Raw genomic sequence first — 15,201 nt, 5'->3', positions numbered from 1 at the left:
ACCTGCACAGACTGCTGTAGACCCGCACAGACTGCTGTAGACCCGCACAGACTGCTGTAGACCCGCACAGACTGCTGTAGACCCGCACAGACTGCTGTAGACCCGCACAGACTGCTGTAGACCTGCACAGACTGCTGTAGACCTGCACAGACTGCTGTAGACCTGCTGTAGACCTGCACAGACTGCTGTAGACCTGCACAGACTGCTGTAGACCTGCACAGACTGCTGTAGACCTGTACAGACTGCTGTAGACCTGCACAGACTGCTGTAGACCTGCACAGACTGCTGTAGACCTGCACAGACTGCTGTAGACCTGCAGAGTTTAGATAGTCCGGTCTGAGCTCTGATCACTGTTGATGTAACTTCATGAAGTAGTCCTGTTCTAAAGATGTGCAGATGTTATTGGGTGTATGCTCTGGGACCTCCAGCTCTGCGGAGGAGCAGCAGCTGGTTACAGCTCAGGCATGCGCACTGGAGACAAACAGTGATGCCTTCAAGTGCTGCAGATAATCAGAAACAACAGAATTAGTATGGGAGCGTGGGCTGCGGTGTTATTGTGCTCTGTTCATAACCCACATCAGAGTTGATGGGCTGAGGTGTAGTCTACATGCGAGCAGCAGAGAACCTGTCCTGTGCTCCCTGTAGACCCAGACCTGACCCTTTATTCACCCTCTGAAGTCTTTAGCTCTCTGGTTCCTCTTATCTGAGAGAGTAAGAACAGTTACTCTGGTACGCTTTATTTCACTGAGCTTCATTCACATCCATCTACAGCAATGATACTCAACCTGTGGCTCTTCTCTGTCTTAATTTCAAATATTTCAATTTTTTTCTTGCTACTTTTAATCCATTTTTACTGCTTTAAGCCTAAGTTTGCCATGTCTTTCTGCCCATTTTTACTACTTCTATCCCATGTTTGCCACCTGTTTTTTGCCTCTTTTACCCTGCTGTTTGCTATTTGCAATTTTCCCTCTTTTATTGCCACTTTTTGCCTATTTAAGCCGCGTTTTGCCAAAAAAATGCCACTGTTTTCAGGATTCTTGCATCTCTTTGCTGCTTTTTGACCATTTTCCAACATTTTTCCCATTTTAGTCACTTCTACCCTCATTTTTTGCTGTTTTTGCTACTTTTTGAAAGTTTTTCCATCATTTTTGCCTATGTAGTCACTTTTACACTCATTTTTTGCAACGTTTGTGCTGGTTTTTGGCCTTTTTTTGCCACCTGTAACTCAGTTTTTGGTAACTTCTCACCCATTTTTGCCACCTTCTGCCCTATTCTGCCACTGTTTCTCCATGTTTTTCCACATTTCACCCACTTTTTGCCTATTTATGCCTACTTTGCCCCTTTTTGCCCCTTGTTGCCACTTTATTGTTTCTGTTTGACCGTTATTTGCCACCTTGTACTTATTTTTATAGCCACTTTAATCAGTTTTTTAGATTGTGGCTCCTGTAAATGCATTTTTCAACAGTTTGGCTCTTTGGTGGACCAGGGTTGAGTAACACTGATCTACAGCGTCAACATTTCCATAAAGTCATTCTGTTTGAAGGAAAGGGGTTTACATGCTGAAAAAGGTTATATGTCCTTCAGCAGAAACAAATGAAACTCATCTTTGTTTTTCTAATCATTCAGCTTAAATATAAACTAGGGTTACAGATCATCTCCATGGCCCCCTGTTTGCCCCCCCATGGATGGCCTTTAATCCAGTAATGGTGTTAACTGTCAGACTCCAGGATCTGGATGGGTGAAAAGGGCTGGACATGTGGAGAAGAAGTAGAAAAGTGGTCAGAAAGTAGCAAAAATGTGTGAGAAGTGACAAAAACAATGAGTTACAGATGGCAAAAAAAAAAAAAAAAATGGTCCAAAAGAGGCAAAAACGCATCAAAAAAAAAAAAGAGTGGAAAGTGACTAAAATGGGCACAAAGCAGTCAAGAGTGGCAAAATGGGCAAAAAAAAAAAAAAAAAATAGGAAACAAGTGTTTTGTAATGGCAAAAGTAGCTTAAATGGGCAAAATGTGACAAAAAGAAGAGGCAAAAATTTGGGAAAAAAGAAAAGAAGTGGTATTTAATGGCAAAGGGTGGCTTATTTGGACGAAAACTGGCAAAAAAATAAAAATAAAAAAACAGCAGAAACGGGATAAAAGTGGCAAAAACGGTGAAAATAAAGCTATCTTTGATTATCTGTTCTTTGCATTTCTATATCCTGTAAAGATAAAGGTTTTAATGCAGCACTGAGATTCTACTCTTAAACTTTAACATTCATCGTATTGTGAATACTTTCCTAATTTTTCTGTCATTATTGATTAAAACGTAACAAAACTTCATTGTGTGTGGTATTAAATGTTTTCTCTGCAGCATGGCTTTACAGTCCTCCTGATGTTGGTCTTCAAAGTGTTTGCGGCTCATTCCGCTTTAACTGCGGTAGAAACATCTCAGCTAAAAGCAGAAAAAAGTGTTAAAAATAGGTCAGAGATCATTTATAACCGTTAACAACAATGAAACCAGAGGCTCTGCTGCAGCACTCAGATGTCCGAGCTCCCTTGAACGCCTCGGAACTTTTTCAGTACTTTGCGGGACTCCGGGCTCCTCAGAGATCCGGGTCTGGATTCTGGACTCCGCTGGTCTTCGGTGTGTCTCCGGACCAGTGCGTGGATTTGTCACGGTCCGTGTGAGTGATCCGTGAGTCAGGAGCGTGAAGAAACTTCAGGCTGATGACGTCACGTGGTGATTTCCTGTGCAGGGTTTTTTTGGGAGAACTTTGAGTGCAGCCTCAGACAGAGAGATGAGCATCAGCTGTTCAGCTCTCAGCGGAACTTCTTAAACTTGACTTTCTAACTTCAGGCCGGTTCTTTCCCGCTGTTTTCGGTGGACATGGAGAAGTCGTCCCGGCCCCCCCCCTCAGAGGAGCTCCGTCTCCCCGGGAGGACTCGGTGGAGCTCGGCGGCGGTGGCGGTGCTGCTGCTCGGTGTGTTGGCTTCGTCCTGCTGGGCTGAAGAGGCTTCCTGTCACGGAGCCTACGACCTCTACTTCGTTTTAGACAAGTGAGTACAGAAATGTAGAGAGACCAAAGTCTGTCCACTTCCGGTTCTCCTGAAAATAACAACAGAAACGCTCTTATTCTGAAAGGTTGGAGAGCTTTATTTTGGCGGGTATTTCCTGTGGAGGGTGTTGGTGGGGGTGAGGAGGGGGAGTGCACGCTTACAGGTGTGACACAGATTCTAGTGACCTGATTTTTAGGGTCACATCCGGTCAGTACGTAAAGGGTGCCACCTTAGTTCTGATTGGACAAAAGTAAGTGGACGCTTCCCTGCACATATGGCAGCCATGTGGACACCAGTGTTTGAATAAGAGGAAGTCTGAATAAAGACCGTGATGGCCCTGGTCTGACCCTGGTCTGAAATCCTTTACCAGTCCATAAGGTCCAGCTGGGACCAGTCTAGACAGAGGGAGACCGTCACCAATAGACCGGTTTAGTGATTAGACCAGGGGTTCTCAACCTTTTCAGCCCGAGACCCCCAAAATAAAGGTTCCAGAGACCAGGACCCCCACTGGACCTGAAGGAGGCTGGACAGCCAGGAACGTTGTAGAATAGTCGTGTGGAGACAAGGACGTCCATTAGGGCGGTGTTTCTCAACCTTGGGGTCGGGACCCCCTTTGGGGTCTCAAGACTCTGAGAGAGGGTCGCCAGATGCCTTAAAAACGAAGAATATATATTTTTAGTTATGCTGTTGCCTCTTTACACCAATTTTACCAAACGTTAACCTTTTTCATCACTTTTTAACACCAATTTTAGCACATTTAAAACCCATCTCTATGCATTTCAAACCCTTTCCATCACTTTTTTCTGCCTGTTGCTGCCTCTGTTCACCCGTTATCCTCTCTATAAACACATTTTTTCAATCCTTTTTCCCATTTTAACCGCAGTTAACCCATTTTTGCCCTTTTATATCAATTTTTCATCCCATTCCACCTAACTTCCACCATTTTTTGCACCTTTTACCCCTCCTCCTTCCTGTTTTTGCCACTTTAACACATTTTTTGGTCATTTTTTTCCACTTTTGTCAACTTTTGGTCACTTTTAACCCATTTATGTTCTTTAAAAATCAAATTTCACTACCTTTTCACCATTTTTAGCCATTATGAACAAATTTTAGAAATTTTTAAGCCATTTAAATTTTGTTTTTAACAAAAGTTTTTTCATCAAAAGAAGGCTAAATGAATAAATAAAGATATCTGTTTGTTTATAAGAGTGGTTATTATTCAGGTTAAATATAAAATGTGGTTTCACAGCTTAACTTTACAGCAGACCATGGTTTTGCTGACCTCCCTAGACCCCAGTTTGGCTGGGTCCCAGAAACCTCCCCCTTTATAACTCCTTTTGGGCAGCCTTGTCCCCACATGACTATTCTACAACGTTCCTGGCTGTTCAGCCAGCTTCAGGTCCAGTGGGGGTCCCCGGTCTCTGGCATCTGTGTTTGGGGGGTCGTGGGCTGAAAAGGTTGAGAACCTCTGCATTAGGGGGGAAAATGGGAGAGCTTTCTGGGACCCAGCCAAACTGGAGGCCAGTAACATCCTGGTCCACGTGGTATTTCATATTTAACCTGAATAATAACCACTCTGACCAATGACACACATTTTAATTCATTTGTGTAGTAAGGAGCCCTCCTAAAAATATAAATCCTTTTGTTAAAAACAGAATTAAAATACGTTAAAAACCGCTAAAATGGGTTAATAATGGCAAAAAATGCTGGGAAAGATGGTGAAATTAGACTTTAAAAGTAGCAGAAATGGGTTAGAAATTCGAAAAATTAGATAAGAGTCGCAAAAAAATGGCAAAAATGGGCTGAAGTGGCTATAATGTGCATATTAAGTGGTAAAAGGGGATTCAAAAGTGGCTGAAATGACCCTGAAGTGGCAAAAATAGGTGGAAATTTGGTGAAATGGGATGAAAATTGACATAAACTGGCAAAAAAGGGTTAGCTCCTTAGACTCCCAATTTTAAATTTAAAGGGATATTTCAACATTTTGGAAAATTCTCCCATTGCCATAATCCCTATAGTCTCAGTAATAGGTTCATTACCTTCAGTTGTCGGTGTAAGCTATTTTTAGATCAGCGCTGCCGAGTTCGGACCTGCTGTGCCAACTCAACGTAAGCAGACGGTATTCCGGCTTTCCCTCATCAAACTCATCAAATACACAATCCAACAACTCCAAAACGCTCTGGTGGACACGTTGTGACCTGCACATTCACCACGCTATGAAATAATAACGTATAATTATGTAACATAACGACACGTGAAGCAAATACTGGGAACTATTTCTTGAGTAAACCGCTGGGCGGAGTGACACAGTGCAGCAGCCGTGTCTGGAGTGTAGTTCCGGCTTTGCGTTTAGCTTTAAAACATCTCTGTCTCCTAATGTTCCAGGATTATGTCATAGCGTGGTGAATGTGCAGGTCACAACGTGTCCACCAGAGCGTTTTGGAGTTGTTGGATTGTGTGTTTGATAAGTTTGATGAGGAAAAACCGGAATACCGTCTGCTGACATTGAGTTGGCACAGCAGCTCCGAACTCGGCAGCGGCCGATCTAAAAATAGCTTACACCGACAACTGAAGGAAACAAACCTATTACTGAGACTATAGGAATTATGGCAATGGGAGAATTTGCCAAAATGTTGGAGTATCCCTTTAAGTCTTATTGAACCCTAACTCATAGAAACGTACTCTTTTTTCCCCTGACCATTTGGCCGTTTGTTTGCTACCATCGATGTCTCCGTAACTCTGAAGGACGCCGTTGTAGCGAGCCCAGAACTTTGGTGACTTTTCGGGGTCTTTGGAGATTAAATCCGCAGCGTTACATCCCATAATAAGCGCCTTTTTATCCATTTTAATCCATTTTCGATCATGTACTTTGACTTCCTTCAGTGAGCAGCCATATTTGTTTGACATGCAGAGCATTGTGGGAGTTGTAGTCGACCAGCCTCTACTGCTTAGAGGAGTAGAGAATAAACCGTGATTAATGCAACTGTCACATGTCCACCACTATCCAATAAAAGACTGTTAAACAGCGTTTTACCGTCGGCTAAGCTGTGAGGTAAAGATAACAGGAGTTTGTGTTAGTATCCTGTGTTTATCAGCGTTCTTATTTCATTTATCGGCTGGTATATCGGTTATCGGCTTTTTTTAGCCCACAGTATAAGAATCAGCATCGGCCCCAAAACCCCATATGGGTCAGGCTCTGTTGATTATGGTTAGGCTAAATGGTGACCCTGTCAGGATCTCAGGTTAGACCTGAGTCCAGAATCCTACTATGACTGACTTTGACACCCCTGGTCTAGGGATTCAGTGTCAGGAATTTTTAGTCTTTTTTTCCTGAAACCAGTGCACGACCCACTGAAAAAGCCCCGCGACTACCTTTGGGTCCCGACCCACCAGCTGAGAACCACTGCTCTAAAATATTCACAAGTATTTTTTGGATAGATTCCAGATTCCAGATGCTGACACTCATAAAACAGAACCTCAGATAGACACGGCTCTGTGAGCTATGAGAAGGGATAAAGGGACCGGATGCAGACCTTCAGTCTCCTCCGGCTGCAGCGCCGTGAGCCGACAGGCTCTCACAGCAGAATGGTCTGATCTCTAAATCTGTGGTCTGCACTGAGCTTAGACCTGGACCACACAGGTACAGTCCTAACGACAGAAACGCTCTCTGTGCTCCTCGCCGTTAAAGCCTTCGTTAACGTTGAACCGTGGTGTAGTCCAGACCGGTCCGTCGGTGATCTCTCAGCCCTGATACAAAACCATCTGTAGCTTTATTCTAATGCTCAGCGGTCCCAGAAACCTCTGATGAACCTCACTGAACCACATCAGCCTGACCACTGAGACCACGACCTTCAGCTGACCCTGAACAGCAAGTGTTCTCCTCCTGGTGTCAGCAGAGCTGCTGGTCTGCTCAGTAATCAGGAAAGCTGTTGTTTTTAAATTCAGACTGTTCTGAACATCAGTCTGTCTCTGCAGCGTCTCCTCCTCGGTCTACATCCGTCTCAGCTTTTTCCTGTAGTGTGATCAATAATCAGACTTTCCTCAGAGCAGGCCTCAGCTGGACGTTCTTACATCCATGTTCACCTTTTATTTTGTTTAGAGCAGTGATGCTCAACGTGTGGCTCTGGAGCCACATGTGACCCTTCTCTGTCTTAATTTAAAATATTATTCACCCAGAAAAGCCTTTTAACTACGTCTATCCCACTTTGGCCTCTTTTACCCTGCTGTTTGCTATTTGCAGTTTTCCCTTTTTGCCACTTTTCACCCATTTAAGCCGCGTTCTGCTGTTAAATGCCCCTGTTTTTAGCATTCTTGCATCTCTTTGCTGCTTTTTGACCATTTGTCCAACATTTTTGCCCTTTTTAGTCACTTTTACACTCACCTTTTACTGCTTTTTGAGAATTTTTCCAACATTTTTGCCCATTTTAGTCACTTTTACACTCATTTTTTGCTGTTTTTGCTGTTTTTTTTGCCATTTTTTGCCACCTGTTACTCAGTTTTTTGCAACTTCTCACCCATTTTTGCCACCTTCTGCTCCATTCTGCCACTGTTTCTCCGTTTTTCCACTTCTCACCCACTTTTTGCCTTTTTATGCCTACTTTGCCCCATTCACCCCTTGTTGCCCCTTTTTTGCCGCTGTTTGACCATTATTTGCCACCTTGTACATATTTTTATAGCCACTCTAATCAGTTTTTGCCACATTTCACCTCTTAGACCGTGGCTCCTGTAAAGGTGTTTTTTGGTGGATCAGGGTTGAGTATCACTGGTTTAGAGTATTTTTGCCTTTTATTATATATTCCTATCATAATGTTATCAGACAGTGAGCAGTAGTTAGCTGTTAGTGAGCGTGCAGCTCCTTCATCCTGCAGGGATTTTAAAGTGAAACTATGAAATGTCATACTTTGTCTCTGTAAAGCAGCTGTGCATGAGTTATCCACTAAATATAGAGCTGCTTTTGCATGACTTTAACCTGTGCAAATGAAGAGAAATCACAGGGTCTGATCCACACACAGGGTGATGCAAACTGCACACATCGCTTCAAAGCATCGTTATCATTAGTGCAGATTCTTCTGTGGATATGGTGCAAAACTGCACAGGTTTTCTGCCCTATTCCTGGCCCTGTTAGGGGATACAGTTCATTCTTTGTGAATCTGCCCCCAACTGTGAGGGAATTCAAGCTTAAAATCAGTCCAGGGACATTAAACCAGCTCAGCTTGCACCCCCATCAGCCCACCAAGGAGAAGAATCAGAAAGATACAGTTGTCAAAATAGCAGGATTTCAGACTTTTATATGAATCCATTTTAATCAAACAATGTCAGCACCTGCAGGAAACTGGAGCAACAAAAGCAGAAGTCCAGTGTTGGCCAATGTCTTGTTTTTAATAGTCAAAAATTGCATGCAAGCTTTCTAAACTGCACAAAGGCATTAGGTAATTTCAGCAGTGCTCTCTCTCTCTCTCTAGCTGCAGCTTCTCCCTGATCTGTGCTCAGAAATGCATCACATATATGCATGTTAGAGCTGAAAATGTAGATATAAATGTGTCTGCTCTGTTCCTAGTAGGGCTTCAGAAACATCTAGAAGAACATGTTGAACATTGAGTGAAGTTGCTGTCAGATTTCAGACTTTGGTAATGTTCTTCTTCCTGTTTCGTTCCCGCCCTCGGAGCTCTTCAGAAAGTAAACACATTTGTTCAGCTCAGCTTCATGGCAGCGTCCTGCACAGAGCTGCAGTGCATCCTGGGGAACTCTGACAGTGACTGTTTTTCAGACGTGCCCCCCGCCCCTCCACCCTCTGCTGCTCTGACCCGTTTTCTAACCACCCCGCCCTCCTCATAATGACTCAATGACAGGATGATGACAGAGATTGTTACAGAGTTTGGCTGTGGGCTCAGATCGGAGCTTTTCTTTGATTCTAACGCCGTTGCATGGTTGGACATGTGTCTGACTCCGTGTTTTAAGTGCTGCTGCAGAGATTCCTTAGTGTTGTTATCCTGCGGTCAGATAGGCACTGATCTCGTTGACTGAAGTTTTCTTGTCTGCAGATAAACACCTCCTACGTCAGGTTTCCGGGCTGTTCTGATAACGCCGATCTCTGATGTCAGCAGTTTGTGCAGCATGATTTCTGCAGCCAAAGGAAACTCTTAGTGCAGAAGTGTTTGCCAAACCAACAACTAAACCACAGTCAGCTGGAGCCAGATTCCCAGCACTGATACTCCAGTATGGCTGTGTGAGCGTGATTCTGTGCTGCAGGATGTGAGGAGAGGAAGAGTTCAAGATCAGGCTTCTAGTGACGCTATTCTTCCTTTTTATGTTCCCCACAAATCAGGACAAAGGAAGGCTGGTGATGCACAGACCAGCTGTTTAGGCCCTGGTACCAGTCTGATCAGACATCAGTGTTAGAATTATCAGCCCTGTTCTGCACTGTCAGATGAGACTGGGAATCGTTCATAGCAGCATCAGGCTGTTCTAGATTTGTAAACAGTTTTTAGTCAATCTTTTCAAACCCTCCTGCTCACATGTGGGGAATTTTCCTGAACATTTCCTGCCACATTTTTGCTCCAGTTCATCTCAAGGGCTGGGCAATTAATCGCAAATTAGACTAAATCGCAACATGGCCCGCTGCAATTTTCACATTGCAGACAGTACAATATTTCTTTAACCCTTCTGCCCTCCTCGGGCATTTTTGGCCATTTTTCTCAACTTTTTTTTTTTTCTAATTTGTAATCATTTTGTCAGTTTTACAGCTTGTGGCATGAATTTCTACAGGAACTTTTCTTTCTAGTTAAGTTTCTGAAATCCAACATGTTTTACTCTTAAATGTCATTCAGACTCTCTCAGTGAATTTTCTACCCTCTGGACACCTTCCAGGCCAAAATGTACACATACAAAAAACTGCCATTAAATCAGCATACATCAATATTTTTTCCTACTTTTTTTCATAAATCTCTGTAACAACTTCAGACCTGCTCAAAACTACCAAACATTCAATAATTCTCAAATTTTAACCCTTTAAACTCACACAAAACTCTCCCTAATATAACAGCAAAAACAGAAGAGTGTGGTGCATGGTCCTACAATGAGGAAATGCTTGAATCTGGTGGAATACGGTAAAAATGTCAAATGTCACTAGACTTCTTCACATTGAAATGCTGACATTAAAGAATGCATGATTTTATACTGCAGTGACAGTGAGATTAAAAAACCTGGTTTGAATGGAAGTCAATGGAGGATTTTAGCCTCCAAGGTGTCCAGAGGGTATTTCTGACATTACCTAAAAATATTAATGCAATCACATCAGTTTAGTTGCTAATCTTTGACCCATCCAAGACTCTCATCAGCACCAAAGCCCCATCTTTCTACTATTGATTATATGGAAAATAATTCACTTTTTGTTTTTTTTTGCAGTAAAAAATGAAATATTTCAAATAATCAAACTGGCATTTAAAGAGTTAAAATTCTGAGAATTATTGAATGTTTGGTAGTTTTGAGCAGGTCTGAAGTTGTTAAAGAGATTTATGAAAAAAGGTAGAAAGACATATTGATGTATGCTGATTTAATGGCAGTTTTCCTGTACGTGTACATTTGTCCAGAGGGTAGTAAATTTGTGGAGGGCACAAGGGTTAACCTGAAATTTGTAAAAATACCAGTTCAATGCATTTTTGTTTTGCAGCAGCAGCAGAGATTTTATGTTCTACACTGCATGCAAACATTCAAGAGACTTTTTTAGAGTTTTTATAACAGTCTTTTTCTAGGTTATGTTTATTTCTTTTTAATCATAATAAGAAGAATGTAAAATTCCCCCTCCATGCCAGTTGATATCAAATTTACAATGAGAGCACAAATTGTGATTTCTTCAAAATTGTTTATCCCCATTTTTTAAATCTAATATAGTGCTGGTTATAAAATAGAATGAATTATTGCTGAACAACACATGAGATGAGGAACCTAGAATAACTGCATATCAATTCACAGTTGCAATATTGGGAAAAAAATCGCGATTAGATTGTTTTTGCAAATCCTTCAGCCCTCCTCGTTACGCTGAGGTTTCACAAGGATGAAGGAAGGATGAGCCTGAGGGAAGGTGGGAGAAAGAGAATAGCTGCATTCACCTGGAAATGTAAAGGGATGCACAACATCACCAGCATGATATCAGTACCAGTAGATAGTACATTCAGGCCGTAAACATCCTTTAACTAAAGGTTTAGATCTGAACGTAGTTTATCAGCTGAAACTAATTCATGAATATCATCGTCCCCTAAAGTCTGACTTCACCTGCGTTCCTCAGTAGACCTGCTGCAGTTTGTCGCCCACTCTCCTCATACTTTGTCTCCTTAAATGAAGTTTCTCTGATGTGTTTTTGTGCATTCTCTTTATTTCTTCTGGTAAATAATTCCTTCTGCAGAGCCAGGGAGAGATTTGTAGAGAGACGGCGCTCTGCTCGTGTGAACATTTGAGCTTTCTAACAGCTTTAGTGGCTGCTATAGATCACAGACTTCTCAGCTCAATGATCCAGCATGTGGCTGGTGTTAATGTCCAACTGTGGCTGTGTTACAAAGCACACACACACACGGTGAACACACACACTCAGTGTTTTACTCCCCAGCACACAATCTGCTGCCGCTGACTGACTCTCCTTTCTTCTCTCAGGTCGGGGAGCGTCGCCACCGACTGGTACGAGATTTACTCGTTCGTCAAGAACCTCACCGACAGATTTGTGAGGTGAGTGGAGGAAGCTGGGGCGGTACTTTCTGACTTTCTCAAACACAATACAAGTTTGTTTTTACAGCGAGCATTTCATAGAGTCAGAGAGAATGATGATGAAAGATCTGAGCCTCAGAAAGGTTGGCATCAAACTTCCGGGGTTTGAACTCTGATTCTAATAAAATGACTGAATCCTGTTCGTTGGGGGGGGTGGGTCTCGGTGTCTCATGAGTCATCATGATGCTGATTCTAGGGTCACGGTTCCATTCTGAATCTGGTTTCAGAAAAATCCCTTCCTTCTAGACAGGAGATCATTTCTACTCCAGTCTGCTGAGCCGTTACAGCTCTCAGTTATCATTCAGCTTTAAAAACCGCCTATAAAATGTGTTCAGTGATGCATTTTAGTCTGAATTTGTCTGATTTTTATCATCTGTGCAGAATCAGGATCCACTTTTATATCCAAGTGAGATTTCAGAAACCAGGACTGACTGTTTGGTGATCAGATATTCTTTAAATATCCACAGTTATCTGAAAAGCCTCCTCCACAGAGCAAGGATAAAAATATGGAGAGGTTAGAGGCAGAACCGTCCAGAATCATTCACATTTACCTCCATAATACTCCATTCTGCCCGAAACATTCGTTCAAAATTAAAGAAAAAATTTTCCCCCAATTTCATTTATTTCTTTTATCATAACTGACCAAAACGACCAAATATTATTTATTCATTATTTATTTATTTGATTTTAAAAGTCAGTCTGACTAAAAGAAGTCACAGTTGTGTTTTTTTTCCATTAAAAAAAATGAATAAAATAAATAAAACTGAAATCTAAATGTCATGTGATGGTGGGATTTATTTAATACAGATATTGACGCATGATCAGTTTTTTGTTTTTTAGTGCCAGATTAAAATTTTGCACCCTGAATCAGTCATGGAGAAAAATCTACCGTTAAAAAAGTGCTTTAAAAACATTTTAACAGATTAATATTTTTCATTTTTTAAATGTAGTCCTGGATGTGTCAAAGTTCAGCACCAACGTTGATTTTAATAGATTTGGTCTGAATATTGAATAAATCTACACCATCCTCACTAGGGATGGACAGTTAATTGCAAATTAGTTAAATCGCAATTTGGCCTGCTGCAATTTTCAAATCGCAGACAGTGCAATTTTTTTTTACCCTGAAATGTGTCAAAATACTGATTTGATGCATTTTTTTTACAGCATAAATTTCGTCATCTACACATTGTGCATTTATACAATCGTCTTTTTTCCAAAATAGTTAAGTAAAGTCCTACTTTTCTGCTTCATGTATGATTTTCTTAATAAAAAATGAGAATAACATAAAAAATTATCATCCCTTCAGTAAAGCGATCAAATTTGCTATATGAGCCAAAATCACAATTACATTTTTCAAAAACCTTTTATCCCTAGTTTAATTAATCTTGTATTACATTAGCTATAATATAGAATTATTTATTGCGTATGTTTGTTGAATATACACAAGATGAGGAACCTTAAAGTAATCACATACTGGGATTAGATTATTTTCTCAAATCATTCAGCCTTAATCCTCACAAACCCTGAATGAGGAGGAGATGAGGAAATGTACGTTTAAGGAAGTTTGACTTCAGGATAGCAGGGAAATCCAGAAATGGCTGCTTTATGCTGCAGTTCTTGTTCTTTGGCTGCGTCCTAAAAGGATCCTAGAAGTGTGCAGAAACCCTGATCAGGACTGCAGAGTCCACACAGGAGGGCTGATGAGACGGTGCAGAGAGGTTTACTGAGCTCAGACTCTCTGCTGCTGAAAATGTTCTCAGGATGACGTGAATGACAGAAATAGTGGCTTTAGCTGATTTTATTTTAGAATAATTCAAAAGAATATTTAAGATTCTGATTTATGCCGTCATAGCCACTGAAATAAAAGTCATGGTCATTCACTCTTTGGTATTTTATTTATTTATTTGAACAGAAAACTGCTGCACACTGTCTAAGCTGCACTACTGCCAGTTCCAGAGTTTCCTTTCATTTGTTAAACAGATGAATTATTCACCTGGATGACAGAATTATTTTTTTAAAGCTTTGGTGCCCTGTGAACATGTTCACTGATGACCTTCAGCAGAATATTTTTATTGTTATTATTATTATTATTACTATTATTTTCATTACTATATTATTATTATTATTGTTATTATTATTATTATTATTATTGTTATTATTATTATTATTTTATTATAGAATAATTAGGAATATATATTATTATTATTATTATTGTCATCTAATAAAAATAATAATTATTAATATTTTTATTATTATTAACAATAATATTATTATAGCAATAATAATAATAATAATAATAACAATAATTATAATAATAATAATAAAATTATTGTTATTGTCTTTGTTATTATTGTTATTGTAATATAATAGAAAAAATATTATTATTATTGTTATGTTATTATAGAATAATAATATTTATGATGATGATAATGATGATTGTTAATAATAATATAATTATATTTATTTTTATTTATTAATAAATAACAATTATTTTAATATTATTGTTATTATTTTTATTACTTTTTAAAAATAATTTTTATTGTTGTTATTATTTTTTTTATAGTAGTTAACTCTAACAATAACATGAGTGCTCTCTGTCATCTTTATGATAATTTCTGAACTTTTCTAAAAGTTCATCTTTAATATAAAAACTAAACACAGAGATGATCAGAGGTAGCAGCCTTAGAGACACTGGGAGGAAGTCATCAGTTAACATGGACACATTTTTAATCATAACACCGGAGGAGCATTGACTTTGTTAACTTCTGTATTTCTGCTCAAATGTTGATGAGACATTTGGGCCTCGCTGCACCACGTCGACCACGACTCAGTACGTCGGGAGGCTAACGAGCTAACTGGCAGTTTGGAGCCATCCAAAGGTCACATGGTAACGGCTCATGAGCAGCAGGGGTGAAAGGTAAATGTGTGGAGGGGAGGTGACAGCAGCATGGAGCCATGCTGAACAAAAACAAGGCGGCGCAGTGGTGTGGTGTGTTTTAGGGTAAGATTCAGGACGTCTGGATGGTGGGTGGTGGGAGCTAGTGTGTGTGTGTGGGGGGGGTTCCCTCTGGGCGGCCCTGCTGAGGTTTCCTCTGCCCATGGGTCTGCAGGTCTCCTCACAGGCTAAGGTTACGGCTCATCTGGAGACTTCTCCACTGAGCGTCGGCCCTCTCAGAGCTCCCGCGTGTTTACCTCAAATAAAAAAGGTTTGATCAGAGAAATACACCTTCACTGATGGCAGAAGAACTGGAGTAACATTCTTATTAAACGGCTAAATTTAACCCCATGTTTGCTTCATTGATTAGCTAATTAAAGATCTCCTGACAGGAGTTTGGTCCTGCTCAGACTCCACTTCTTCACACCTGTTTTACAAATGATCAAACTGTAAAATCGACCACATCCTTTTTTT

General features: G+C 40.6%; 1 protein-coding gene across 1 annotated transcript in view; it reads left to right on the top strand.

The window, feature by feature from the left end:
* Window positions 1–2,528: 2,528 nt before the first annotated feature.
* The window catches only part of antxr2a (ANTXR cell adhesion molecule 2a), an 87,538-nt gene continuing 74,865 nt past the window's right edge, over window positions 2,529–15,201 (top strand). The window contains exons 1-2 of the mRNA XM_041787460.1: window positions 2,529–3,035; window positions 11,682–11,753. Of these exons, the coding sequence (XP_041643394.1) occupies window positions 2,866–3,035; window positions 11,682–11,753 (242 nt within the window). The 5' untranslated portion in view covers window positions 2,529–2,865. The remainder of the gene's footprint in view (window positions 3,036–11,681; window positions 11,754–15,201) is intronic.

The sequence above is a fragment of the Cheilinus undulatus genome, linkage group 5, assembly GCF_018320785.1.
Source record: "Cheilinus undulatus linkage group 5, ASM1832078v1, whole genome shotgun sequence".
NCBI classification, from domain to species: domain Eukaryota; kingdom Metazoa; phylum Chordata; class Actinopteri; order Labriformes; family Labridae; genus Cheilinus; species Cheilinus undulatus.
This window is presented reverse-complemented; position numbering and strand designations above follow the sequence as displayed.